General features: G+C 32.7%; 5 protein-coding genes across 7 annotated transcripts; 4 read left to right on the forward strand and 1 right to left on the reverse strand.

The window, feature by feature from the left end:
* Positions 1-4,868: 4,868 nt before the first annotated feature.
* LOC127246522 (low affinity sulfate transporter 3-like) lies at positions 4,869-7,710 on the forward strand. Of its 2 annotated transcripts, none has more exons than XM_051267960.1 (9): positions 4,869-5,430; positions 5,500-5,882; positions 5,962-6,030; positions 6,090-6,320; positions 6,397-6,523; positions 6,600-6,886; positions 6,978-7,302; positions 7,377-7,453; positions 7,550-7,710. In XM_051267960.1, exons 1-9 carry the CDS (start codon positions 5,052-5,054, stop codon positions 7,697-7,699), a joined length of 2,028 nt encoding a protein of 675 aa, XP_051123917.1. In that variant the 5' UTR covers positions 4,869-5,051; the 3' UTR covers positions 7,700-7,710. The 2 variants fall into 2 exon arrangements, with proteins under 2 accessions (XP_051123917.1, XP_051123918.1); XM_051267961.1 differs by having other exon boundaries at positions 5,286-5,419.
* A 47-nt stretch (positions 7,711-7,757) lies between these two features.
* On the forward strand, positions 7,758-10,425 carry LOC127246524 (uncharacterized). The gene is made up of 3 exons (XM_051267964.1): positions 7,758-8,066; positions 9,779-9,914; positions 10,051-10,425. The coding sequence occupies exons 1-2, from the start codon at positions 7,935-7,937 to the stop codon at positions 9,911-9,913; spliced, it is 267 nt and encodes an 88-aa protein (XP_051123921.1). The 5' UTR covers positions 7,758-7,934; the 3' UTR covers position 9,914; positions 10,051-10,425.
* A 71-nt stretch (positions 10,426-10,496) lies between these two features.
* LOC127246523 (heavy metal-associated isoprenylated plant protein 24-like) lies at positions 10,497-11,446 on the reverse strand. Its single transcript, XM_051267963.1, has 2 exons — positions 11,114-11,446; positions 10,497-11,044 (listed from the first exon to the last, which is right to left on the reverse strand). The coding sequence occupies exons 1-2, from the start codon at positions 11,265-11,267 to the stop codon at positions 10,746-10,748; spliced, it is 453 nt and encodes a 150-aa protein (XP_051123920.1). The 5' UTR covers positions 11,268-11,446; the 3' UTR covers positions 10,497-10,745.
* Positions 11,447-17,054: 5,608 nt separating this feature from the next.
* On the forward strand, positions 17,055-17,879 carry LOC127246836 (heavy metal-associated isoprenylated plant protein 32). The gene has a single exon (XM_051268429.1). It carries the CDS (start codon positions 17,100-17,102, stop codon positions 17,757-17,759), a length of 660 nt encoding a protein of 219 aa, XP_051124386.1. The 5' UTR covers positions 17,055-17,099; the 3' UTR covers positions 17,760-17,879.
* Positions 17,880-21,283: 3,404 nt separating this feature from the next.
* Positions 21,284-23,983, forward strand: LOC127246806 (membrane-anchored ubiquitin-fold protein 6). Of its 2 annotated transcripts, none has more exons than XM_051268381.1 (3): positions 21,284-21,946; positions 23,130-23,297; positions 23,564-23,983. In XM_051268381.1, exons 1-3 carry the CDS (start codon positions 21,817-21,819, stop codon positions 23,617-23,619), a joined length of 354 nt encoding a protein of 117 aa, XP_051124338.1. In that variant the 5' UTR covers positions 21,284-21,816; the 3' UTR covers positions 23,620-23,983. The 2 variants fall into 2 exon arrangements, with proteins under 2 accessions (XP_051124338.1, XP_051124337.1); XM_051268380.1 differs by having other exon boundaries at positions 21,309-21,946; positions 23,130-23,300.
* Positions 23,984-24,863: the final 880 nt, after the last annotated feature.

Consider the following 24,863-nt stretch of genomic DNA (forward strand, 5'->3'; position numbering starts at 1 on the left):
CAAATTAATTAATATATCTCTTTAATACGTTATAGATCAAGTATTCGTGTTGTAGTCTTCAATGCATACAGACAGACAAACATACATATCATACCATTATTGAATAATTCATTGTGAAAATAATAATATCACAAAATTAAATCGCATATTAATTAATTAAAATATTTAGAGAGATCGATATTGCTTTTGAATTGGCAATGAATGTTTGTAATTGTCTGTAAATTTAATTTCATAAAAAATTGGTATGAGGTAGAGGATGATAGTTATTAATGATTTATTAGACATGTACACATATACATATCTGATAAAAATAAATAAATAAATAAATAAATATTAACATGTTTTTGTTCTATATATTTTTTAAAAAAATTAATAATTAATGTACTCCCTCCGTCTGCATATTTATGTCTGTATTTTTTTTATTGTCTGATATATAATTTATTTATAATAAATAATTTTATTCAATTATAATTTTATTATTTCTACTTTAAGATATAATAATCAATTTGTCATTTATTTTTCAACTTACCTATTATTATTTTAAAACTTTTTTAATAAATTTATCATAAGATCTCATTTTATTTTATTTTTATCTACCCCGCATTTGTATTAATTTACTATTATTATTATTATTTTTTTTTGTGTATGTGCAAAATGGCATAAAAAGCCAAGACCAGGGATATTAAATTAAAAATAAATAATAAAATATTTATTTATCACAAAAAGATAATTGTCCATAATAATTAATAAATACAACTCCTCCTAAGATAATATTATAACAGCAAAAGACAACAAGAGATGTTTAAAACACGTCTACAATTGTTTAGTTAGATAGTGTTGTTGTAAGTTAAGGAAAAATAAGTGAAGAAAACTTAAGAACTTCCGCTCAAAATTATAAGTTATTTACCTTTGCTAAAAAATCAAACTATTATTATTCAAATATATATTAAGTAAATTTAAAAAATTACTAAGTAAATATAAATATATAAAAAAAAATAGAGAGAAATAATCAAAATTCTAATTAGAATTAATATGTAAATTCTACATATTTAAAAGATATTCCACATATTTCTTAAAAATCGAATCGTTCATCATTTTCTCTATAAAAATACGTTAATACTAATATAAATTCAAAGATGAATTTGATAATTAAAACTAAAATAGACAGAAGATTACAATAAATTGAAAGAAAATGGAAAACTTAATCAAAAAAATAAAGATATTAATTGAAAAAAAAAAAAAAAAGAAGCAAAAAGATATACAAAAATAGAGAAATTGAAACTGATAATAAAAACAAAAAGATATAATAGTACTTTCATTTATTATAATTTTTTATTGGTATATATTAGTATCAAAATACAGACCATATTTATTTATTGTGTATGATTTAAATAGAGGAATTAACAAAACTCTATTATTAGCAATTGGGCTTGTTATTATGCATGGGCTGAAAATAGTTGTTTTAGTGATAAACTTATCCAATAATATATACATATATATATATATATAACTGAGATTAGTTAATAACAAGGGTGGGTCAACTTAGCTTATACAAATATATATATATATATATAAGTGAGAGTGAAAAATGAAGTTAGATCAAAAAAAATTAATTGGAGAGTGGTCCTTTAATTTGGAAATGATATCACATGGGAGAGGTGGTAAGTGCGTCTCTGTGATCAATCAACATATATGTATATCCTAGTGTGACTCGAACCTAGTTTGCAAAATATTAAATTCGATCGGGTTATCCAATACGCATTTTCGGGTGGCGGTTGCAGATTCTTATGTCATAAATAATTAAAAAAAAAAAAAAAAAAACAACATATATGCATATCTATGACTTGCTGTCTAATTAATTAGTATATATATATATATATATGAATACATATTAATGTACAAGTAATATTAGAGCTTACGCATCTTTGGGGAGGGTTGGCAAAGTAATTTTCAACATGTTCTGTATTATATTTGCCCAAATTATTTAAATAATGGGTTGTAGGTTGATTTATCTCATTAACTGTTCCGACAATTTTAATTTTATATTTTATTTTTTAAAATAGTTGTCGAAATAGGTATAGGTAATATATATAGTGAAATGTGTATGGATTTTCTTGTCTTTTCATCGTCGGGTGTATCCATCTATAACCTTTTCTCATTTTGAAGCATGCTTGTGTGTGTGTGGTCCTTCACTTCCAATTTCAATGGCTTTCATTCATTCAATTAACTGAACACACCAAAGTACCACTCATCACACATCCATGTATATTTCCATGGTCCTATTTTCCCCTCTCTCTTTAATGTGAAGATTGGATAAACCGTGTATATATATATATATATATTTTTGGATGAAATTAGCCGAAGCTATTTATTTAAAAAATTATGGGCGCCTGTTTCATGAATAAAAATAATGAAATCGAATTCCCAATTTAAAAAATAATAAAATAAAAATCGAAATTGCAAGAGAACGTGACTCTTCCCATAATAGTAATTACACTTAATCATAATGATATATATGGGGTCAACTTAACCCATACCCATAAAGTGGACAATGATAGACATATGGGTGGAATATAGGGACAACAGTGCGCCAGAGTAGATCCAAGAGTTGACTTAGACTGATCAATTTATTTATTCTCAGGTATAGAATTTTTTTTTTTAATTTTTTTTCACATATATTTATTTTAAAAGTTAATATACGCATTAATTATTTTTATATTATTTATATAAATTTTCATATTTTACAAAAAAAAAAATAATAAAAATTATTTCCAACAATCTCACTAAGAAACACACTCATAATTATTAGGATATTGAAAATTTATTATATATCTTATTCGGAGTCTGGATTGAACTAAGGGTGGATCGGACAGATTCGAATTTAAATTGATTAATAATATATCAATGATGTTTAAAAAACAAATTAATTCCTAACAATAATGTTATTTTAAAAGCATTTGTTTTAGCTTGATTTATTTATTTATTTATGATGATTATTATGATATTTTTGAAAGACATATAAAATTTTTGATCTGTATTGAATCCAAAATCACGTCTCAATTAAAATTTTAAAAATTGTAAAAGTATTTTCGAAATTGTTGCATATTCAGACCAAACTACGGGACATCCCTAATTGAATACCAAGCACTATGTTGTGTACATTTTTGGGTCTCATGTAGGAATATATATTGCTCGTTGACTAATGACTACCATTTTAAAAGTGTTACGCAATTTTTTATATGTTGTATAAAGTATGTTAGATATGTAGTTGACTTAGTTGACCCCATTGCTTTATATTTATGTCAAATAAATAATTCAAATATATATTTATATTAAATTCATATATATATATATATGTCTAGTTTGCGCAATGGCTCCATATTATTTTGTCTACGAGTACAAAGGAGAGTGATAGTGTCGCTTCCACTAGCACATATTGAGTAACCCTCAACGTAACTTTAATAAATCGTTTTATATACTTAATATTTTTTTATATAGAATATTATATTTAATAATTATTTTCATTTAGTTCAAAAGTAAATAGTTAATATTTTTTTATATAGAATATTATATTTAATAATTATTTTAATTTTGTTCAAAAGTAAATAAAGATGTTTGTTACCCGTGTTTGGATTAATCAAATCTTTTATTATATACTCTATCCGTCCTTAAACTAACGTCTTACTTTCCTATTTGGAATGTTCAACACTATTTTCCTATTTTGAATGTCCAACACGTATTGTCCTATTTCTATTTTTATATATAAAATTTACTTTTTTACCTTTATTTTATTTACTCTTTCATTTTCTATACACAAGATTAAAGACAAATTTATTATTTTATAACAAAAATCTTAATTGCCTAAAAATACGTGTAAATATCAAATAAGACATTAAAAAAAAATAGACGGAGGGAGTATATTTTAAAAATTACTACACTAGCTAATTGTATTATCATTATTTATGTGAATGTCACCAAAAAATCATTAATTATATGAAGAATTTGGTATTAATTTTCTCAAAAATAATAATAATTGAGTAATATGTAATGATTGAAGTTCTGAATAAGAAAAAAAATGATATGTATAATGATTGAGGTAAAGGCTACAATAAAAACACAAGTAAAGAGACCACAACTTTGAAGACGTACATGTTTTCTACTATGGGTGTGTTTGTTTGGGGGTTTGGATTTTGAGTTGGGATTTGAATAGTAAAAATTTTGAATTTGAATAGTTGTACGATGTGATATAAATAGGGTTTGATGTGATGTTTTGAATGTAAAATTGATTTTTAGTGTAATATAAAAAATAAAAAATAGATGTTTGATTTGATGCTTTTGGGGGGAAAAAATTGGATGAATAGTGGAAATCCACCAAAATCCTTCAAACAAACACACACTGTTTGTATTTTATTTTTATTTTTATTTTTTAAAAAATTTCACTCACAAAATATTCCATCATACATTATTTTAATACTAAATTTAAATTATATATTTTTTTTTCTATCATATATATATATATATAAAGTACTTAATTATATCTAGGGTTTGATTTTGTCACATGCATGCAACTAATATAATGCCCTTCTTTATGTTTAATTTCCTTGCTAAGTTCGGAACCAATCAAGCTAACTTTTTGCGTTGGGGTTGAAATCTTACTAGTTATTATATGGTTTAATTAGTGATAGCATTATCATCAGGGCCTCATAATATATATATATATATATATGCACTAGTAAAATTAAATGTGTATATATTTGTTATACATATGCATAACAAACTTAAAAAAGGATTATACACAGCCACAAAAAGAGAGAGAAAGAGAAGACAAACAAAGTAAAACAAGGGCATGAATTATTGTTCCGACACAGACACATTCGAAGATGAGCTTTAAAGAAAAATTGAACATTTCTCTATCGACCTTTTTGTTCTCCCACAAACATATTTGAATGAATGAATAAGGGCTGAGTTACTTACGCATCTGACTCAATTACCAGATACATATATATATATATATATATACTCCACTATTGACATTCCTCCTATTGCTTGCCATGGAGATGCAGCAGATGATCATGGATGGTACTGAAGGGAGTCGGGGTGGGGGTGGGTTGGAGAGGGGTAGGTGGCTGGTGAGATCCCCCAACCCTCCTTCGCCATGGCAGGCTCTGCACGGCTACGTCAGGAAAGCTGTCTGGAATTGCTCCACCTCTCTTCAAAATGATAATGATAAGAGTAGCAGTAAGTGTAGATGGAAATCCATGGCGGTTGTGTTCCTTCAAGGCCTCTTCCCAATTCTGAAATGGGGGAAGACTTACAAGCTTGCCATGCTCAAGAGTGACGTCATGGCTGGATTCACTCTTGCCAGCCTCTGCATCCCTCAGAGCATCGGCTACGCTAATCTCGCCAACCTCGATCCTCAGTATGGCCTCTGTAAGTGTCAATCAATTAATATATATATATATATATAAATATGTTGTAAATTTGTAATTGTAATTGCAGATGCTAGTGTGGTGCCGCCGTTGATCTACGCCGTGATGGGGAGCTCGCGGGAGCTGGCGATCGGTCCCGTGGCTGTGGTTTCGCTGCTGCTATCGGCAATGGTTTCGAAACTTGTCGACCCTTCCCTCGACTCAGCTGGCTACACCAGATTAGTCCTCACTGTCACTTTCTTCACCGGACTCTTCCAGGCCATCTTCGGATTGTTCAGGCTGGGATTTCTCATCGATTTTCTGTCGCACGCCGCCATAGTTGGATTCATGGGAGGTGCAGCCATTGTTATCGGCCTCCAGCAGCTCAAGGGACTGCTCGGACTCGACCATTTCACCACTAACACTGACGTCGTCTCTGTCCTCGCCGCCGTCGCCAAAGGACTCAGCCACAAAGTAAGTCATTAATTGAATTAATAATTTATTGATATGATCGTCTTCAATTCTGTGTGTTAATGTTAATTTTCATTTTCAGGAGTGGTATCCGATGAACTTCGCCATTGGCGGTTCCTTCTTGCTGTTCATCCTGGCCACTCGATTTCTAGTAAGTTGTAGAGTTTTCTACCAGTTTAAATAACGAAATTAACCTATTCCTTTTTCTAGGGCAAAAAACACAGGAAATTCTTCTGGTTCCCGGCCATGGCGCCTCTTTTCTCAGTCATAATTTCCACCGTAATAGTGTACCTAACCAGAGCCGACCGCCATGGCGTGAAGATCGTTAAGCACTTCAAAGGCGGACTCAATCCTATCTCAATCCACCAGCTGAATTTCGGAGGGGAATTCATCGGAGAAACAGCGAAGATCGGACTCATCTGCGCACTCATCGCTCTCACTGTCAGTCAGATTTTAATTTGTCAGTTGAAATTATAATTAAGATTCTGCGATCCAATCCGATTCAATTGATTTGCAGGAAGCCATAGCCGTGGGGAGATCCTTCGCCGCCATGAAAGGCTACCATCTCGACGGGAACAAGGAAATGGTCGCTATGGGATTCATGAACGTCGTCGGATCCTTCACTTCCTGCTACACCGCCACCGGTAATACAATTTCCTCGACCAATTAATTATGTCAATTACCTTATCGATCAATTTCCCGATCGATCGGCCGGCGCAGGTTCGTTCTCGAGGACGGCGGTGAACTACAGCGCCGGTTGCGAAACCGTCGTGTCGAACATCGTGATGGCGGTTACTGTGCTGATAACGCTGCTGCTGTTCACGAAGCTCATGTACTTCACCCCCTTGGCAATCCTGGCCTCCATCATCCTCTCCGCCTTGCCCGGCCTCATCGACGTCCACGAAGCTTACAACATCTGGAAGGTCGACAAGCTCGACTTCCTCGTCTGCATCGCCGCCTTCTTCGGCGTCCTGTTCGGCTCCGTCGAGATCGGCCTCCTCCTCGCCGTACGTAATTCTCTCAATTTTCATATTTATTATTTATTCGCATTAACTGGATTAATCAATGCAATTATGTAATTGTAATATTTGGTTGCAGGTAGGGATTTCATTGGGGAAGATAATAGTGAGGTCGATAAAGCCGAGCATAGAAGAAGTGGGGAGGCTGCCGGAAACAGACATCTTCTGCAACATCCAACAGTATCCTCAGCTGGCCACGAAACCTCCTCCCCCGATCTTGCCAATACGCGTCAACTCTGCTGCAATCTGCTTTGCAAATGCCAATTTCATCACACAGAGAATCGTCAGCTTTCTCTCCCAACGCATCAGCGCCATGGAAGAAGAATTACCGAGCAGCAGCCCTTTGGATGTTGATAATGGAAGAAGAAGAAGGATCATTGCCATGCTCATTCTCGACATCACATGTAATAGACGACGATTCACTAATTTATTGCATAATTAATTAATTAATACAAATGTATATGGTGCATATACACAGGCGTGATGGATGTTGACATGTCGGGCCTTCACGCCATGGAAGAGTTGCATAAGGATCTCAAGTCCAGGGGTGTCCAAGTAAGCCTTTTTTAAAATTGTGTAATAAAGTTCGTTTTTTTTTTTTTTTTTTTTTTTTGGATGAAATCCAATTTTATTTTTAAAAATTTGGTGCAGTTGGTGGTGGCAAATCCGAGATGGGAAGTTATGACGAAGATGAAGGCTGCCAAGGTGGTCGACAAAATTGGTCCCGAGTGGTTTTTCGTGTCTGTTGCCGATGCCGTAGATTTTGCTTCACTTACTCTCAAATTCAATAATAGCTGTTGATTTCTTGGACACATACACCCCTTGTTATAAAATTTTGCTACAAAAAAAATTGTAATAATAATTAAATGTTAAATTGGGCCTGGGAGGTTTAAGCCCAATATAGATGGTATACGGCCCAAATGATCCGGGCCGATAACGACGCCGATCGATATTGCGGTGGTCTTGGACTCTTGGCTGCCTGCCGCGAGACGAATCTGAGATCCCGTCATCGGGATCTGAAAGGGGGACAAAGAAAATGGGGGCAGAAGCTGGGAAAAGTCGGGAGGAAGAAGAAGCGGAAACCAACATTCGTATGCTACCTAGTCTTCCCAATCCAAACCCTAACTCTATCACACAGGCTCAATTTCTCGCCTGGAAAAGTCGAAAGGTCTATATACATATATATATCCTTGATTTTGTGAATTTTTACTTCGAATGTTTTTATTTCTGTATATCGTACCTTCATATTGACGTGCACTTGGTTTATTTGTTGGTGCCTCCTTCGCATTTCTATCTGGTAGATGCATGTATATGTGTGTATAGGGAAATGATCTATGGTTAATGAAAATAGGGAGTAAGGCGAATTGGAGAGTTATTCTCATTTATCTTGATGAATTAGCTTTGCAGAGCTAAATGCTTTGCTTCCATTGTCTTCTGGTGGCTTTTAACATATTGGTTCAGTTTTTCTCATATTCAAAATGACCTGCTTGATAGTTTGGTGATTGGAACAGGGGATTGAAACTAAAACTGACATCAAATTCAATTTGTCATGCAACTCTTAACTCTTTTAGTGCTGTACAAGTGAATTTTCTTGCAATAAATGTAACTAAATTAATCTGTATATTCTATGCACTTGGTGCATAACAGCATGACATGGCTTTTGTTGTTTTGATCACCTTATGCCTTTTGACTTTATGTTGTTGTGATCATCTTATGCCTTTTCGGTTTCTGATGTTTACTTCCTCGTAAGAAGTAGATGATATATGCAACTCTCCTACAATATCAAATAGTTCACTTGACATAAAAAGAATGTCTGCATAGAGTACTCAATAGTACATTATCTTTGACAACAACGATGATTGTGGATATAGGAGAAAAGCAATGGCCTTCCGCCTTGGACATTTGAAAAAATCAATTTTGATTTATTGTTTCTATTTTTCTATTGCATCTTTTGAGCTTTTTAACTTAAATGTAATCTCATTTTTATTGTCTCAGAAAAGTAGTGAGATCTATTGCAGTTATGCAATTTAGGGATAATAATATTAAGTTTCATTTAAGGTTAAAGCCCATTTAGATTAACTAGGTTAGCTATTAGTAAGTCAAATGATTCATGTTTGTGAGTCATGGACAAGAGCTTTTGGAATTGGGCTTTCGATTTGGGGCAGGTAGAATATATTTGTAGTATAGGAAGAAACCTCTGATCTTCTTTTGGGTTGTTGTTTACTTTCTTGTGAATAACAATTGTTTTCATGGTAACCTTCAGTATGTCCAGTTTTTGACCTTGACCATGGTTGAGTGGGTGTACAAATATAATGAACAAGTTTTAGAATTATATTACTACTGAAGTGCAGACTTCTTATAATGTAATTGCATGGTATTTTGGGTTTTTGACTGGCCCTTCACCTTTCCGGGTCTTGATTTTTCACATCATTTTAGTTGGCTTTTGTGTGCGAAGATATGATGATCTGAACAAAAAAACACTAGTTTAATTTCATAGCAAAGGTCCGTACAATTGGGGTGTAAACTCTAAGCAGAATTTCAGCTCATTTTGGTGGTCAATTGAAGAGCCAGCTATGATTGAAAATTTGAAATACAAGGTTATGTTGTTGACTGATTTCTGTCAAATGCATTCTTATCTTTAAACGGGCAACCTCCAAATAGGATTTATACGAAAATCTATCAATCTGCAGTACTCTTTATGTCCTCAAATGCTGTTGCACAATATCATACCTTGAAAGGGCAGGACGCGCAACCATATAACATATATATATATATATACACGCAGAGATAATAACAGTGTCCTTGAACACATGTTCCTTCCTATATTCAATTTCAGACACTTTTCCTGTGGTAACTAATTGCTTATTGTTTATCTTAAAGGATGCTGATGCTTCCGCCAAAAAGGCCGAAGCAGCAAGAAAGCGAGCAGAGGACATAGCTGCTGGAGTGGTTCAGATGAATGGTCGGGAACTGTTTGCCCATGAACCCTGGGTTTTCGACAACACTCAGTACTAGGGTTAGTCAAATTTATTACCGACACACCATCATTGTTTTCTTTTCTTTTCTTTCCTTTTCCGTATATATGAATAAATGTGACGACTTGCAACTAACTACTGCTGGTATAATCCCCCCTCCTCTCTAAACTTTTTCAGATTCAATCCTCTTGGGAATGTTGGATATTTCTTGGTGAGACATTTAGTGGAGAATTGGGACACCAAACAATTACCTCAACTTTGCAATATATATATATATATATATTATGGTTCAAATGTAATAGTAAGGAGTGGCAATTTATATGTTTTGCTTGAAGCCAAATAGATTATGATTTATGTGAATCTAATGGATTTGATTTGCGTCGACCCTTTGTATATTTGGATCACAACTCAGTTAGATTTGACGTTATTTTGGATCATTTAGGGTGTACTTGCATATATTTATATATGCATATATGCTGTATATTTTAACTTTTAATCAAACGATATTCAAGTATATATGATTATTCCACAACAAATATTATATTAAGACAATGAAGAAATCCAGCTTCAGGAGGATTTATTGTCATAACTAATTAGGAATCTGTTGCATACTTGCATGTTATTATTATTATTATTATTATTATTACCACATTGAATAGTACTCGTTTATTTTTATTCAATATATGTATGCCTTTGGCTGTGTTGTTGTGGACACATACGTACATTGAAATTGATCGATCACAGCTGTAACAATGATCAGCAGCAAGTGATTATATATCTGTGCATGCATGTGCCTGATGTGTAATCATATATATATATATATATATATATATGCATATCAGTATATAGTAAATTAATTGATCGAAATAGGTTTACATGAGGGAGCAGGCGGCGTTGGGGTTCTCATCACTGAACATGAGAGCATACTTCTCTTCCACGGGGTTGAGGGTAGCGATGCCGGGGACATCAGTCCCCCTGACATGGTTGGCGGGGGCCTTCTTGTCGTAGACACCGGCAGCGTAGGGGTGGGCCATGAGCTCGTAGGGGACATATGGCCATGGTTCGCTCTTCTTGCCAGTGCTCTGAGCCTTCTTCAGCACCTTCTTTGCATCGACAAACCCGTACACTGACACCTTCTGCTCTTTCAAGTCGATGTCCACTGATTTCACTCCTACATGAATATGTGTATATTTTCATATTAATGACATTCTATTGTATTGCATTGAGTTAGTATTATTACCTTTCATGGAGTAGAGGACATTCTTGACCTTTTCGGCGCAGCCGGGACAGTCCATTCGGACTTTGAGGGAGACATTGTTGAGTTGCCTCTTCTTCTTCCTTCTCGCTGCGCTCATCAGATCAGACAGGTAATCCAATGTACCTTCAACCCCCATTTTCGATCGATTTCTAATTTAACACTACCTAGCTAGCTATGTGTCTATCTATCTCATATATATATATATATAAGTATATGCCTTGTCTTTGTCTTACAGATAGATGATCGCCCCAACCAAATAGAATACAGAGCTTGCACACAATAACAGCACTTTCATTCTCCCTTCATAGATAGGTTATTTATATGCATATATATATTATCAATCAGGAAACGTGCTAATGTGATATGTAAGGAACTTACAAGAATATACTCCCACAAACACCATATATATATATATATATATATATAAGGCAAGTGGGAATGTGTATTATGAAGGGTTTATATAAACGTATATGTATGCATGGCAAGAATGAACAATACTATTGGTCCCTTTTTCTACTTTTTGCTATTTTCCTATTGGAGAATTTCATGCTTACAAATTTAAAAGCTCTATACATATATATATTCTCATGATTGCATTAAAGATTGAGAACTATGGCCGGTTAGGTTCTGCCTCGCTGACAAAAAAGCATGCACGGGTTTGGAGCATTCACATTGTAAATTACAATATATTATCTACACACACATAAACATTACGCATACATATATTACTAATTACACCCTGCATGCATGTACATATGTAATAGTAGAAACTGCACTAGTTTTTGAGTGACATTAATTTATGAGGCAGCGGGAATTAGTTATTAATATCAAGATTCAAGTCTTGCCTAGACAAGAGAGAGAGACAGAGAGAGAGAGAGAGAGGAATATTTTGGAAGATAAGTGGATGGAGGAATTAATAAATAAATTCAAAAGAATCAGAGTGCATGCACTGTACACCCCATATATAGTTTGTTTCTTGTGCTTTAATTATTACCCGCGAATTATACCAAAGTATTTGATCCCATACAAAATCAGGGTCGGGTCGGGTAGGGTAGGGTCATAATTTCAGTGTCTCTCTAAATGATATATGTTTGATGACTGACAGTAGAAGAGCCATTAGGTTAACTACATGAATGATCGATCATCTAGTTGCAGAGTGGAAAGCCCATACCACCAAATGCCTAGAATCATAACAGGAGGAAGATTCTATACTACTATCTATGCTTTAGAATATTATTCTTAGGTGAAGGAATTAAATCCCATCCCCCTTTTTTGTAGAAAAAACATTTAAGTATTATTCAGAGCATTGAACTTTTTTGACTTAACACCCACGAGATTTTAGCTTTCTTTTTATCACTTGTTTACATAAAAACACGACGTCCCTGTCTCGTCTACCGACCTATCTCATCAGAGAGGACAACTTGGTGTCTTGAAAGCAAGATAGATGCTCACACACAGCAGCAATGGTGGGATGTGTGTAAATGAAAACCTTTGCAAACTTAAGATTGTGAAAACTAAAGCAAGCTTACCCGCGGTCCGAAGTAACAGCTATAACTTGCAGCATGACACTAGTAAGGAATGAGAAGGGAGCAGCCTGCAGAAGACTTCTGGAAGAAAATTTACAGAAATGGCCAAAAGGAATGGTGTAGAGTTGTTTCCACAGAAAACAAGATGTTGATCTTACCTTGGCTGGTATGATATTATCCTTATGTAAGATGATAAACAGTCTAGACTTCCCTGGATAAATTTCTTTCATTTAATTAACCTGGGTGAAGAACAAATGATCACACAAGTTAGATAGCACATGGATGAGTGCATGAGCATAAAAAGGTCATAGATTTTTCAGCGACTCTGCAGATAGATCACCCAAGCCAGGTCAATAATAGATAAGACAATCAGGAGCATCCCACTGAATGCTCACGGCATTGTTTGCTGCCATAGATGCAGTTAATTAGAACAAAAGTAAAGCAGATATTTACTTACGGAGAAGGAAAAGCAATCTAACGAAACCAAGTACTAATTACCCAAACATACCCTACAATAATGGCAGCATGGATGAAGCTCTGTATATATTTCATCTGCGGCTAAAACACAGGAACCCCAGCTAAACACTGACTAAATATTCACTGAAAACAACATTTCATACCCTACTAAGGTGAGGAGTGATGTATAAGCACATGAAAAAATAATGAATAAAAAATGGAAAGATGAATAAACTGATAAGCTATCATGATTTAGACCAAATTCTCCCCTGTTTCACCCTCATATATTCTTTTAAGAAAGAAGAAACATAATTCATATAAGTTCAGAAAGATAACCAAATATTACCTCCTGGTTACACAATTCATCACTATTATCGCCGAATAGTGTTTGGTACATACAGGATGGAGAAAAGTATTTAGGGTTATGATCCACTTGATGTGATGTATTGCATGTGCTATAAATAATGTCTTTAATAATTCTACATTATGTGGTAGAGTAGAAAAGTTTTCTTGTAAATATCTTTCACCATGTGCTAAGAAATTAGAGTAAAAATGCATTACGAAAATAACTATTTTGCTTCAATAATTCAATTCTGAAATTCATGTTTGGGAGAAGTTAAACACAGTCCTTACTGAAAACTAGCTGATTTGTTATTTTATAAAGTATAACATAAACAAAGCCTGTTCCTTTCCCGGCTAAATATATGAGATCGTGGCAAGCAAATCTAACGGTGCCACTTCAAAATAAAAAAGTATCATATCAATCACTAGGTAATAAAAGAGAACAATGATAAGATAAATAAATAAACAAATAACTTCTCTTCTACTTCATGTTTAGCATGTCGAAAAACACAATACTTCCTACAAAGCATTACTTTGCCGGTTATTACATAGATATTATTCACTACTAATAAAATGTTCAATGTTTCATTGTTCACATAACCATAAATATACATATTTATATCAAGCCAATGGTTCATTTTTGCTGCTCTAATAACAACAGTGCCTAAAATGACATCACACCGTACCATCAAGGATAATATGTCTCTTTACTTAAACGAATTCAGTATGCCTGCCAGCATTGCTGACAGCAAAATGAAATCATCATGGCCATGAGAGCCAAGCAACCCAATGCAGGTCAATTTACAATGCATGTATCAACATTTTATCGGTCTTCTACATATCCAGAGACCACATGCCTTGAACGAAAAATCAATGCAAATGCTGTCTACCCTCAACAGCCATATGATAAACCTCGCGTGTTCCACTTTTCCTTACGAATATAGACTTATTTGCTATAATCTTAACAATAAAATAAATAGATATAAATAAAACATACATAATATGGAAATCACAGATGATCCTTTAAAAGATGAATTTCACACGAACAAAGGACCACAACAACATCTAAAAATCCATCGTAGGAAGCAAACCTACGAAAGCACATTGCTAAAAAATTATAACCAAAACTTACAAAATAAAGCCTCCAGACAAAATATTCACACATTCAAGTACGGAAAAGAGCAGTTAATACTTACCAATTCATGCCGCCACTGCCATGTCGAGCATGAACTCGAAAGCTATTTGTGAGTTCAATTTGTGAGTTCAATCTTTCAAATTGTCTCGTCCCTCAAGAGCACCCTAATTTAGCGCGACTTCACGACGTCGTTTCCCGGACCCACGAATCCACAAAGGTGAATGAAGGGTTCAGTTTCTTTTTTTAATTCATGTAGTATTTTATAAAAAATAATAAAAATTGCATTGAATAATAAAGTGTTACTAATATATAAATGCATTTATTTGTATCCTCATTTCTAAATATTTAATACTTCTTTATTATTCAAATATATACCATTTTTTTTTATCATAAAGAAAATATTTTCTTTTCATATTTAGTAAAATTTATATTATCTATTTATATTTTTTTATTATAAAATATAAAAATAATAATTATTAATATTATTTATTTTTATTAAAATTTATGTTTAATTATTTTAGTACATAGTTAAACGATGAAAGAGTATATTTTTATTAAAAAGAACATATTATATTCAATAATTCAATGTTAATTTTATATGAAAATTTTACTTTTCTTAACAATCATTTTATTTATAAAATTAAAATAAATAATAAATATAAATCTATTTTATATAAAAAAAAATCATACACACAACATATCTAAAAAATCTTTATATTTTTTTTATTAAAAAAAAAAAAAAGGAAAAGGGATAATGTGCTAATAAGCTTCCCTACTCCATCTCGAGAACATACTTGGATGAATTTCTCACCTCATCTCCCAAATTACAAAATAAAATATGTACATATATATATATATATATATGAATAAAAATATAAAAGAATATATATTCTATTTTTAGCATTGAAAGTGCAGTTATGAGAATATAAATTAATTAATTAATAAATAAATGAAGAATAGTATAGTTGGGTGAAGATTCATCTTTACTTTTGTTCCAAGTTCAGAGACAGCAACGTAAGGTTTGTTGAGTTCACAGCTGCTTCCTTTGGATCCTTTCTCTTCAACTTAAATAAATAAAAATATATAAATAAATAAATAACTATCAATTTAAATTTATCTATATATGTATAGATAAATAAATAAATGTCTCCCTCTCCCTCTCCCTCTCTCTCCCATCGGCAATCGGCAAATTCAATTCAAAATAATAACAATAAAAAATCAAATTTCCCATCATCCACATCCTTTTAATATACACTCGTAACTAAAATTCATCATTTTATTTTAGTTCCTTCTGCCACGGCCATCTCTTTTGAATTAATTTATTTATTAATTAAAAGAAAAAAAAAAGAAGCCGAAAATAGAAAATTAAAAAGGGATAAAAGGGAAACAATTCCGTGTTGGACTCGAATCCCCAAATGCTAAATTAGGGATATTGTTTGGAAGCACTTATTGTTAGCTGTACTTACAGTGTCTGCGTCACCACTCACTGCAACTAAAGTCTTCACTCGGTTTTTATTTTTTTTCAAATTTTTTACTGCATTTCGGGAGGTTAAAAATCACTAAATAAATCAATAAATGATTAATTACACATTAATTAATTAATTAGAGGATTGTATGTAATTTTCATCTTATAAAAATTAAAATTAAAAGTATCTAACGAGGTCGTATTTGGGGGAGACAGAAAATGACGTCAGACGAGAGCGAGCTAGACACACACCTGTTCGTCTTAGATGTGCCACGTGTAACATTGAGTGACTACGTGTACACTGCTACTCGGACAGCATCACCTCTGCCCATCTGTAACTACATACACACACATATACACATTATTCGTACAAGATTTAAAAATTATAAAAAAAAAAAAAAAAAATCATCGTTGAAAGTATCTTATTTTTTAATGTATTTATATTTGGTAGCCCAAATAATTGTGATTAAATAAATCCTATTGATTTATATATATATTTATCACAATATTCTTACTCAGAGGCAGCTGTTTCAGATTCTAATTTAAATACCGAGTCTTACTCACATTTTTCATTCTTCAATGTATAAATAGTAAGCCGAATTTTAAGTAATCAGCAAATTATATATATACTATCTTCTAGATCTTGCTTTTAACACGTGCTCTAAATTAGAATTAATTAAACAATTCCTCAAATTATTATAATTATAATTATTATTATCAAAATAAATAAAATAAAATTGAGAAGTGAAGTTAGCTAGCAGTGATGTGAAACAATCCAAAACCTATGCTATGGTCTGTGTGTATGTCTGTATCTCTTTCTCTCTCTAATTCTGTTTCTCTCTCTCTCTCTAAAGCAGCAGCAGCAGCAGCAGCACGCAGAATGTATGAGTACAGCATTAGCTGTCCGCCACTCTTACATCTCCTTCTTCTTCTTCTCTGCCTATATAAGCATCCATGCAGGGAGGCAGCCATGGATTCTCTCAATTATAATCCTTAATTAATTAATTATTAATTAATTTGTTGGTCGGTGTGTGTGTGCTGACGATGTACATGCACATTTCGGAGCTCGGAGATTGCCTCGGCACGGAGAGCTGCGTCGATTTGAAGCCGGTCGATGGGGCGGACGACGTCGTATTCGATCTGAATGGGGGCGGCGGCGGCGGCGGCGGGGCGGAGATGAGGCGGAAGGGGAAGGGGAAGGGGAAAGAGGCGGCGCCGCCGGTCGGGAGGGAGTACCCGCCGCAGATCTCGTCGCTGGCTCGGGTCGACAGTCTGCAGGCGCCATGGGTGATGAGGAAATACTACACCGACGACGGCAGGCTCGTCATCACCGAGGAGAAGCTCCGCCGCCACGAGTATTTCCGCGCCCACCGCTCCGACGGCCGCCTCGTCATGAGCTTTGTCCCCGCCGACGACGACGATGATGACGAAGATGAAAATGAAAATGAAAATGAAGATTCCGACGACGAGGAAGAAGAGGAGATCGGCGACGGAGAGGATCAGGCGGCGGCAGCGGACGGTGGCGATGGGAATATTGCGGCGGTTAAAGCTGAAGGTGAGGGAATCGACGGTGCGGCGGCGGCGGAGGGGTTATCGGAGAAATGCAAGTACGGCGGGATTGGCAGGAATGATCCTTGCGGCGGCGGCGGAGCAGGGTTGGGAGTGGCGCTGGCGCTGGCGGTCGGCGGCGGACTCCGTATATAAATCAAAACAGATTTATACATTGGGTTTTGTTTTTGTGTGAGTTTAATTAATTAGGGTTTTGTGGTGGTTTGTAATTTTTGTATTGCTCCAATTGGGTGTATGATCGAATAAAAATTTCTACTCGGGATTAATTCAAATCAATATTTACTAATTAACAACCAGACTAAATTAAATAATTAATTTAATATATTTCCAATCCTACTATTAATTTCATGTAAATATTGTATTGTTGTTAAGGTCGAAGAAATGACTTTAATTGGATGGAGATAATCAATTAATTTTGAAATTTCTGCAGATTGAATCCATCGTGAGTTTCGAAATTACAGGACCTGCAGAATCTAGATATATGTGTGTGTATTTATAATGTGACAGCTAAATGGGGAATAAATTTACAACATTATTGACATATATAAAATGGTGTATGTAGATTTAATTTGAATATATATAGAACAGCTTCGAGATTGTCATGGATAATTTCATGAAAATAATAATAATAATAATAAATTTGTGACACATTTTATCTGTTTTTTTTTTTTTTTTCTATGTTTTAGTTATTTTAAATTATTTTTTAAAGTACAAATAGATGTGGATATTCTGCAGGGTTTGTGTATTTTGCAGAGTCTATCGGTTGAAGATAATATATATTTTTAAGTTCCAATATATGTGTATATATATATATATTGTAGATTGAAGTATTAAATTAAAAATACAAACAAACAAAATGAAAGTATGCCAAGTTCAAGGTTATTCATCTCGCTTCTCGAATATACTAATTAAAATTAATTTTAAAAGATATAAATAATAATAAGCTGAAATTTCATGAATAAAATAAATTAATATTGTACCAAAAAATATTACAAAATTGATCAATCTTAATTAAATCAATTTTACATTAAACATTTTTTTTCATGGAAACTCTTATAATGTTTGTGGATTATGGGTAAGATGTTAATAAAGGTATTCTTATTTAGGAATATTGATTTTAAAAACCAACTGTTAATGTATATAATTTTTTTATTTATTTTTTTTTATTTTCAAGAAAAAAGTTTTATAAGCTATGTTTCTAGGGAGCAACTTTTAATTAGAAGTGACAATATGTTTTTTGCTTAAGCATCAAGGTAAATTTCATAAATATATATATTAATAAAATATCATATAAAAAGTTATTAAAATTTTTTTAAAAAAATAATAATATGGGAATATATATATAATTATATAATTGTTCCACAAAATTAGTATATACTTTTTAACTCAATAATATAAATATGTATATATAGCTATAGTGAATAATCTCAACATGTGTGTATATATATACATCAATTTATTAAGGGTATGTTTGTTTTGTAATATTTTTTGAAGGAATATTTTTTTATATTATGTATAGAAAATAATTATGTAGACAATATAAAAATAATTAATATGCTTAATATATTTATCTTATTTATTTATTTATTTATTTATTTTTGCAAAAAAACGACACACCGTAAATCATTTTAGAAGTTTTTAATATCACTATAGAATATGCTTGTCTAGTATATGTCATTTGAAGTATTTTTTATATTTAATGTCGAAAATATATTGGTAATATAAAAAAACTAGTGAAATTAGAATGCTTTAATTTTTTCAAAATCTTATGTAATTATTTTTAAGGCATAAATATGATGCTGATCTAACTCATCTCATTAAAAATAATATCTTAGGTTGAATTATTAATTTTTTTTTTTTTTGTAAATTGATGTATATATTACTATATATTATGTAAATATGTGTATATATATATTATATTTTTATAATATTAATTAAAAAACATGTATTATATGTTTTCATTGGGTGAACACACATACATTTTTTTAAACAAATATATATATATATATATATATTATTGAAAGTAGATGCTGTCGTGCTTACGGCCCACGTATGATCTTATAAGTGAGCTCTACATCGAACTTGGCCCAAGATATAGTGGCGTGATGGTTTGTTTGGTTCTTATACTATTATATATTTTTGTGTGTAAAATATTACCAAAAAATTTAATGCATATTTATTACTCCCTCCGTCCATAGTATTCATTTTTCCATTTTATTCTATCCAAAGGAAATAAATATTTTTATATATTATACAAATGTCATTACTTTTATAGTACACGTACTGATAAAATTATTTTAGTTATTTATACTATATCTCAATATAATACTATTTCTAAAACTACGTGCAAAAAGCAAATACATTTATTACTTTAGGGACGGAGAGAGTATTTCTTTCGGTATGTCAAATTTCTTTTTATTTTTCTTTTAGTCCGTCCCTAAATTTATTCATTTATTAATGATTAACCTTCATTCAACATTTATTTAGAACAAATATAGCTAACTGTATTATATTATATCTCCATATTTACTTTAAATTTTAACTAAATTTTCAAAATATTCCTAATTACTTATTATTTTTTAATAAAATATTCATTTTTCTAATATTTGTGCCGGATCCAAGTAGATTAATTTTAATGGATAGAAAAAGTGTATATATATATAAACTATAATTTAATTATGTGGATAAATTTGTTATGATCTATTAATGTAAAATATTATTCAAATAAATATTTATTTGAAATTATATGGACATAGTCAAGATTCTAATTAGTGCAAGGGCACAAGTACCTTACATATATATATATATTTGTCCGTAAGGATGGTACGGTGGTGTAAGGGTTGGACTTATAACACTAAGATTATGGATTCAAAGAAAAATCGGATAGGGTATTAGGTTCGGTCGGGATTTACCCAGTGCGCACTTTCGGGTAATAAATATATTTAAGATCTTCATAGCTAAATTGTGGATTTCCCTGTCATAAGCAAATATATATTTTTTTCCATAAATATTATTTGCAAAATACAATTAAAAATAAAAAATAAAAATTATAAAGTTACATATATTTGAGTACCTTAATTGCCAAGTCAAACCTTGTGTTTTCAAAATTTCAAACAAAACTTGGTCATAAGTCACAATCACCAACAATTCTTCAATCTTTATTTTATATCCATCATTGTATGCATGTAGTATCTTTTATATCCATCCGAATCAGCAACATATCTAAATACATTATTGTTCAATAATAAATAATTCTTAAATTATGTTAAACAAGTAATTGGGTAGTCAATTTGCAATACCACAATTAACGGGATTAATTTGGTAAATATGCTTAATTGGGTAGTCAAATTGCAATAGCACAATTAATGGGATTAATTTGGTAAATATGCCTAAATGGTTAATAGGGCAGGGCAGTCAATTTGCAATAGTACATAAGGGATTAATTTGGTAAAATATGGCTAAATGGTTTTTCGATTACATTACAGATTCCTAAATCGGCAAAAATGGAATAATCTATGCATAGATATATAAATTCCAAGTCAAATATTTGCAGCTCCAATTCTGTTCATTCAAGAAGATTGATGTCTCCATATAATCAAAAATTTCAGGGAATAGAAAGAAAGGAAGTGATAAAAATCCGATCTTGACCACTTCCAGTCAATTTTGTATTTCCCAATTTAACGAAGAAGATTCACAATTTGTTTCTGTATATCAAACAAAGAAACAAACAAACAAAAGGGAGAGGCTTTTCAATTCTTTCTCCGTTGTTCGACTTCCACCCACCCAAGTATTCCTTCTTCCTTTCGCATTAAATTATTATCAGCCCTCGAGCCACGAAAGCCCTTTCCTGCTGCACTGCCAATCCTTTCTCCGCAACTCATAAATTCTCTGTCGTCTTGCGCGTCTGTTGTTTGCGATCAGGAAATTCATTTATTGTTTTGTTGTATGAACTCAGTGAATTTATTATGACAATTAGAGCCGATTCTCGTCGGGAATCTCGCCGCTTCTGATCTGCGTTCTCGGCGCTGAGGAAAATTTGGTGTTCTGTAGTGGGTTTTCAGTTCTGATCTAGGGTTTACTTTATCGATTTTAGGGTATTTCTTTGTTGGTGAATTTGGGGGTTTTTTGTTTTGTTGTTTCTTTAGCCCGTGATTTGATTTGTTTGGGGTTGAGAATTCGTGAGATTCTTTTCATGGCTGCGGATGAACTGGTTGAGCTTAAATTCAGGCTGGCCGACGGCAGCGATATTGGACCGAGCAAGTATAATTCTAGTGCAACTGTGTCATCTCTCAAGGAGAAGATAATTGCCCAGTGGCCCAAAGGTTAGGTTCTTTTCGATCAATCAATCCATTTATGATAACCTTAAACATTTTTATGGCCGAGTTTTGTGAAATTTAATGTGTTTTTTCGTTTTACTTCCCATCCTGTGTCTGAATTTTGTTTCTATGATGGTTTAATCCTGTTTTTAGATTCAAAGAATTCATCGATTTGGTATCTTGTGTTTTGGGTATGGTTGCCTGCAAATGTAACATTATTGAGTGGGTTTTGTGTGCATTCAGGAATTCTATATTTGTAAAGTTAGATTTCTTGGTTTAGTGCAAAGATAGCTTTGTTAGATGCAGCTGAGATTCACAATAGCTTTGCAAATATGCAAAATGTATCAGATGGATAATTATTGCTCATGAGTCTCGTGTCGAATTTGATGCTTATGGGTGAAAAAAAAGAAAAAAAAAAAAAGAACCATGTATGAAGATGAGTTTTGTGTGAAATGGTCTGTACAATGGCAAAGTTCTTTATCATATCAGGATATTTAGAGTAAAATGTAGACCGTAGATTATGTAGAATACACACTACATGTATCAGTCTTTTGGCTAATTTGGCATATTTTGGTCTTTTGATTAATTTGGGATTTTGGTGAACATGAATTTTCTGGAGCATATCGGAAGATTTGTATTAGTAGATGTGGCCCTGCTGTTGTAACTTCTGGTTTTGGTTTCTGATCAAAGTAACCAAAGTCTCTACTCATGAGATGGTTAAGTTTTGATTTAGGTCTGCCTATGGCTCCTGCTGTTTAACAGTTCATGTTTCGGTTCTGTTATTTATATAATCCCTAACTAATCTCATTCAAAAGTACTGTACTTTTGTTATAAAAGGCTCATCACAAGAATAAAAGAAACGTGTAATTGAAGCTTCTCAACATTGTAGGAAGTAAGTTAACCAAGTGAGAATTGCACGCCGTTGTCCAGTTCCCCTGTTCGAGCATATTGGAATAACTGACAAATATATTAGCAATTTAAGATTATACGAGATAAAGAACAAAAATTTAATCAGTTTATATGTTCTTCTTACAACTAAGGATTGTGTTTTTTTATTTAAGTGTAGAAACCAGAAAGGTTTCAATGTGTGGTTCAAACATGTTTGAGGTTTCTCGTATTTGGAGGACTGTATCTTGCCGAAGTTTTCTTTCTTGACAATGACAATCTATATTGACCTATTGTTATGCAGACAATGAAAATGGTCCTAAATCCATAAACGACATCAAGCTTATCAATGCTGGAAGGATACTTGAAAATAACAGAACCCTCGCTGAATCACGGCTTCCTCTGAGTGAAATCCCTGGAGGTGTCATTACGATGCACGTTGTTGTGCGTCCTCCCATTTCAGACAAAAACAGTGGTAATAATATTTCATATTTTAGTTTCATATACTTTGCTGAATTTTTATTTTTTATTTTCCAATCACACTACGTATTCCCCCACCCCTTTAATTGTTTTCTTCCTTTTTCACATGTATGATTCATTTGCAAAATATTTCAACCTCTCATTTATGTGCAGCGATGAAATGTGACAAAATTGAGAAATTAATGATACATAGCTTTTGCTCTCGAATATTTTACTTTGCAAGTTTATGCTGATATTGGAAATATGGTGTTCCAACAGATAAATTGCAGGACAATTTGCCGAAGAAGGGTGGCTGCTTTTGCACAATCTTGTGACCTATATATATCCGATTAGCTGTTTCGGGACTGCACTACATTCCTTCCTTTCTCTGCTTTCCTACATGTTTCCTATGAAGTTTCTGGATTATTTGCATGTAGAAGAAGACTACACATGTTAATAGATTCGTAAGTATTGCTCTTACATCTGTGTCGAGCCTCCGTCTGATTAAATCCAAGATTCAGAAGTACTTATTCGATGAAGGCGATTCTGAAAGGAGAGAGACGTGCAAGAGTGTTTGTTTTCTGCGTTGAATTGTAGTTTCATAGTATGATTGTAATAATGATATAACATATTGTGGATCTAAACCCTCCCTTTTATATTGTGCCGTATGTATATGAAAATTTGCTTTATTTCTTGTTAGATTATTGCACAACGTCAATTACACACCATTTTTCATAAATACATTATTCTTATGCTACACAAACCATACCATATTGCAACAGCTCCTTTTTTCACTCAGTGGAAATAAAAACAACAATCACAACCTTGTCTATATATTACAGCAGCAATAGAACATTAAACTTCGAAAACTTTCATTCGTCTTCATAAAGGCTAGAACACAAACTGTAAACATACCTGGATTTTGTTATGCGTGGCTGTTGGAGGGATGGATCTTGTGATGAGAAGCCATCGGAAAACAGACAGCAGCAGCAGGAGTAGATGGAGAAGATTGAGGAACGTTGGTGGTGGTCTCTGGGGTATGGATGTGTTTGGGTACAATTTTGTCCATTTTTTGTTTGTAGAGTTTCTTCATGGCATAGACCTCAGCCAGCCCAAGAATGAAGTTGGTAGACATTGATGATGATGATGAATCAATACAAGCACTAAACGTCTGTTACATATATATATATATATATATATTATTATATATGTGTGTGTTGTGTTGTACATGTAATAGGAAGTAGATAGATATGTATTTGCAGAAGATAAAACTTGGGCATCACGGAGTTTGTAGTCAACATATGCATTTTTTGAAAAAAAGAAAAAATGGGAAAAAAAAAATATATTTTTTTACAACGTGGAATCCGCAGCCGCTACCTGACGAGTGCGTTCTAGGTAAACTCTCAACCGAACTTAGTATCATGCAAAATAAGTCCGACAAAACAAGTTACATTAGACGAACATCCGTGACACAAGATATACATTTAATTAGCATTTATTACTCCTACAAAATATCAAATCAATACATTATAATCACTCTAAATATTTTAGATTAAAAAAAAAAACAAACAAACAAAAA

The sequence above is a fragment of the Andrographis paniculata genome, unplaced genomic scaffold (assembly GCF_009805555.1).
Source record: "Andrographis paniculata isolate CXL003 unplaced genomic scaffold, ASM980555v1 Contig30END, whole genome shotgun sequence".
NCBI classification, from domain to species: domain Eukaryota; kingdom Viridiplantae; phylum Streptophyta; class Magnoliopsida; order Lamiales; family Acanthaceae; genus Andrographis; species Andrographis paniculata.

Excerpts from the sequence above, each read along its gene's own strand:
- LOC127246522 (XM_051267960.1), top strand. The coding sequence starts at position 5,052 with ATGGAGATGCAGCAGATGATCATGGATGGTACTGAAGGGAGTCGGGGT. Across the intron at positions 5,431-5,499 it reads CGATCCTCAGTATGGCCTCT|ATGCTAGTGTGGTGCCGCCG; the intron begins GTAAGTGTCAAT and ends TTGTAATTGCAG. Across the intron at positions 7,454-7,549 it reads TCAAGTCCAGGGGTGTCCAA|TTGGTGGTGGCAAATCCGAG; the intron begins GTAAGCCTTTTT and ends AATTTGGTGCAG.
- LOC127246524 (XM_051267964.1), top strand. The coding sequence starts at position 7,935 with ATGGGGGCAGAAGCTGGGAAAAGTCGGGAGGAAGAAGAAGCGGAAACC. Across the intron at positions 8,067-9,778 it reads TCGCCTGGAAAAGTCGAAAG|GATGCTGATGCTTCCGCCAA; the intron begins GTCTATATACAT and ends TTTATCTTAAAG.
- LOC127246523 (XM_051267963.1), bottom strand. The coding sequence starts at position 11,267 with ATGGGGGTTGAAGGTACATTGGATTACCTGTCTGATCTGATGAGCGCA. Across the intron at positions 11,045-11,113 it reads TGTCCTCTACTCCATGAAAG|GAGTGAAATCAGTGGACATC; the intron begins GTAATAATACTA and ends ATATTCATGTAG.
- LOC127246836 (XM_051268429.1), top strand. The coding sequence starts at position 17,100 with ATGTACATGCACATTTCGGAGCTCGGAGATTGCCTCGGCACGGAGAGC.
- LOC127246806 (XM_051268380.1), top strand. The coding sequence starts at position 21,817 with ATGGCTGCGGATGAACTGGTTGAGCTTAAATTCAGGCTGGCCGACGGC. Across the intron at positions 21,947-23,129 it reads AATTGCCCAGTGGCCCAAAG|ACAATGAAAATGGTCCTAAA; the intron begins GTTAGGTTCTTT and ends ATTGTTATGCAG. Across the intron at positions 23,301-23,563 it reads CATTTCAGACAAAAACAGTG|ATAAATTGCAGGACAATTTG; the intron begins GTAATAATATTT and ends GTGTTCCAACAG.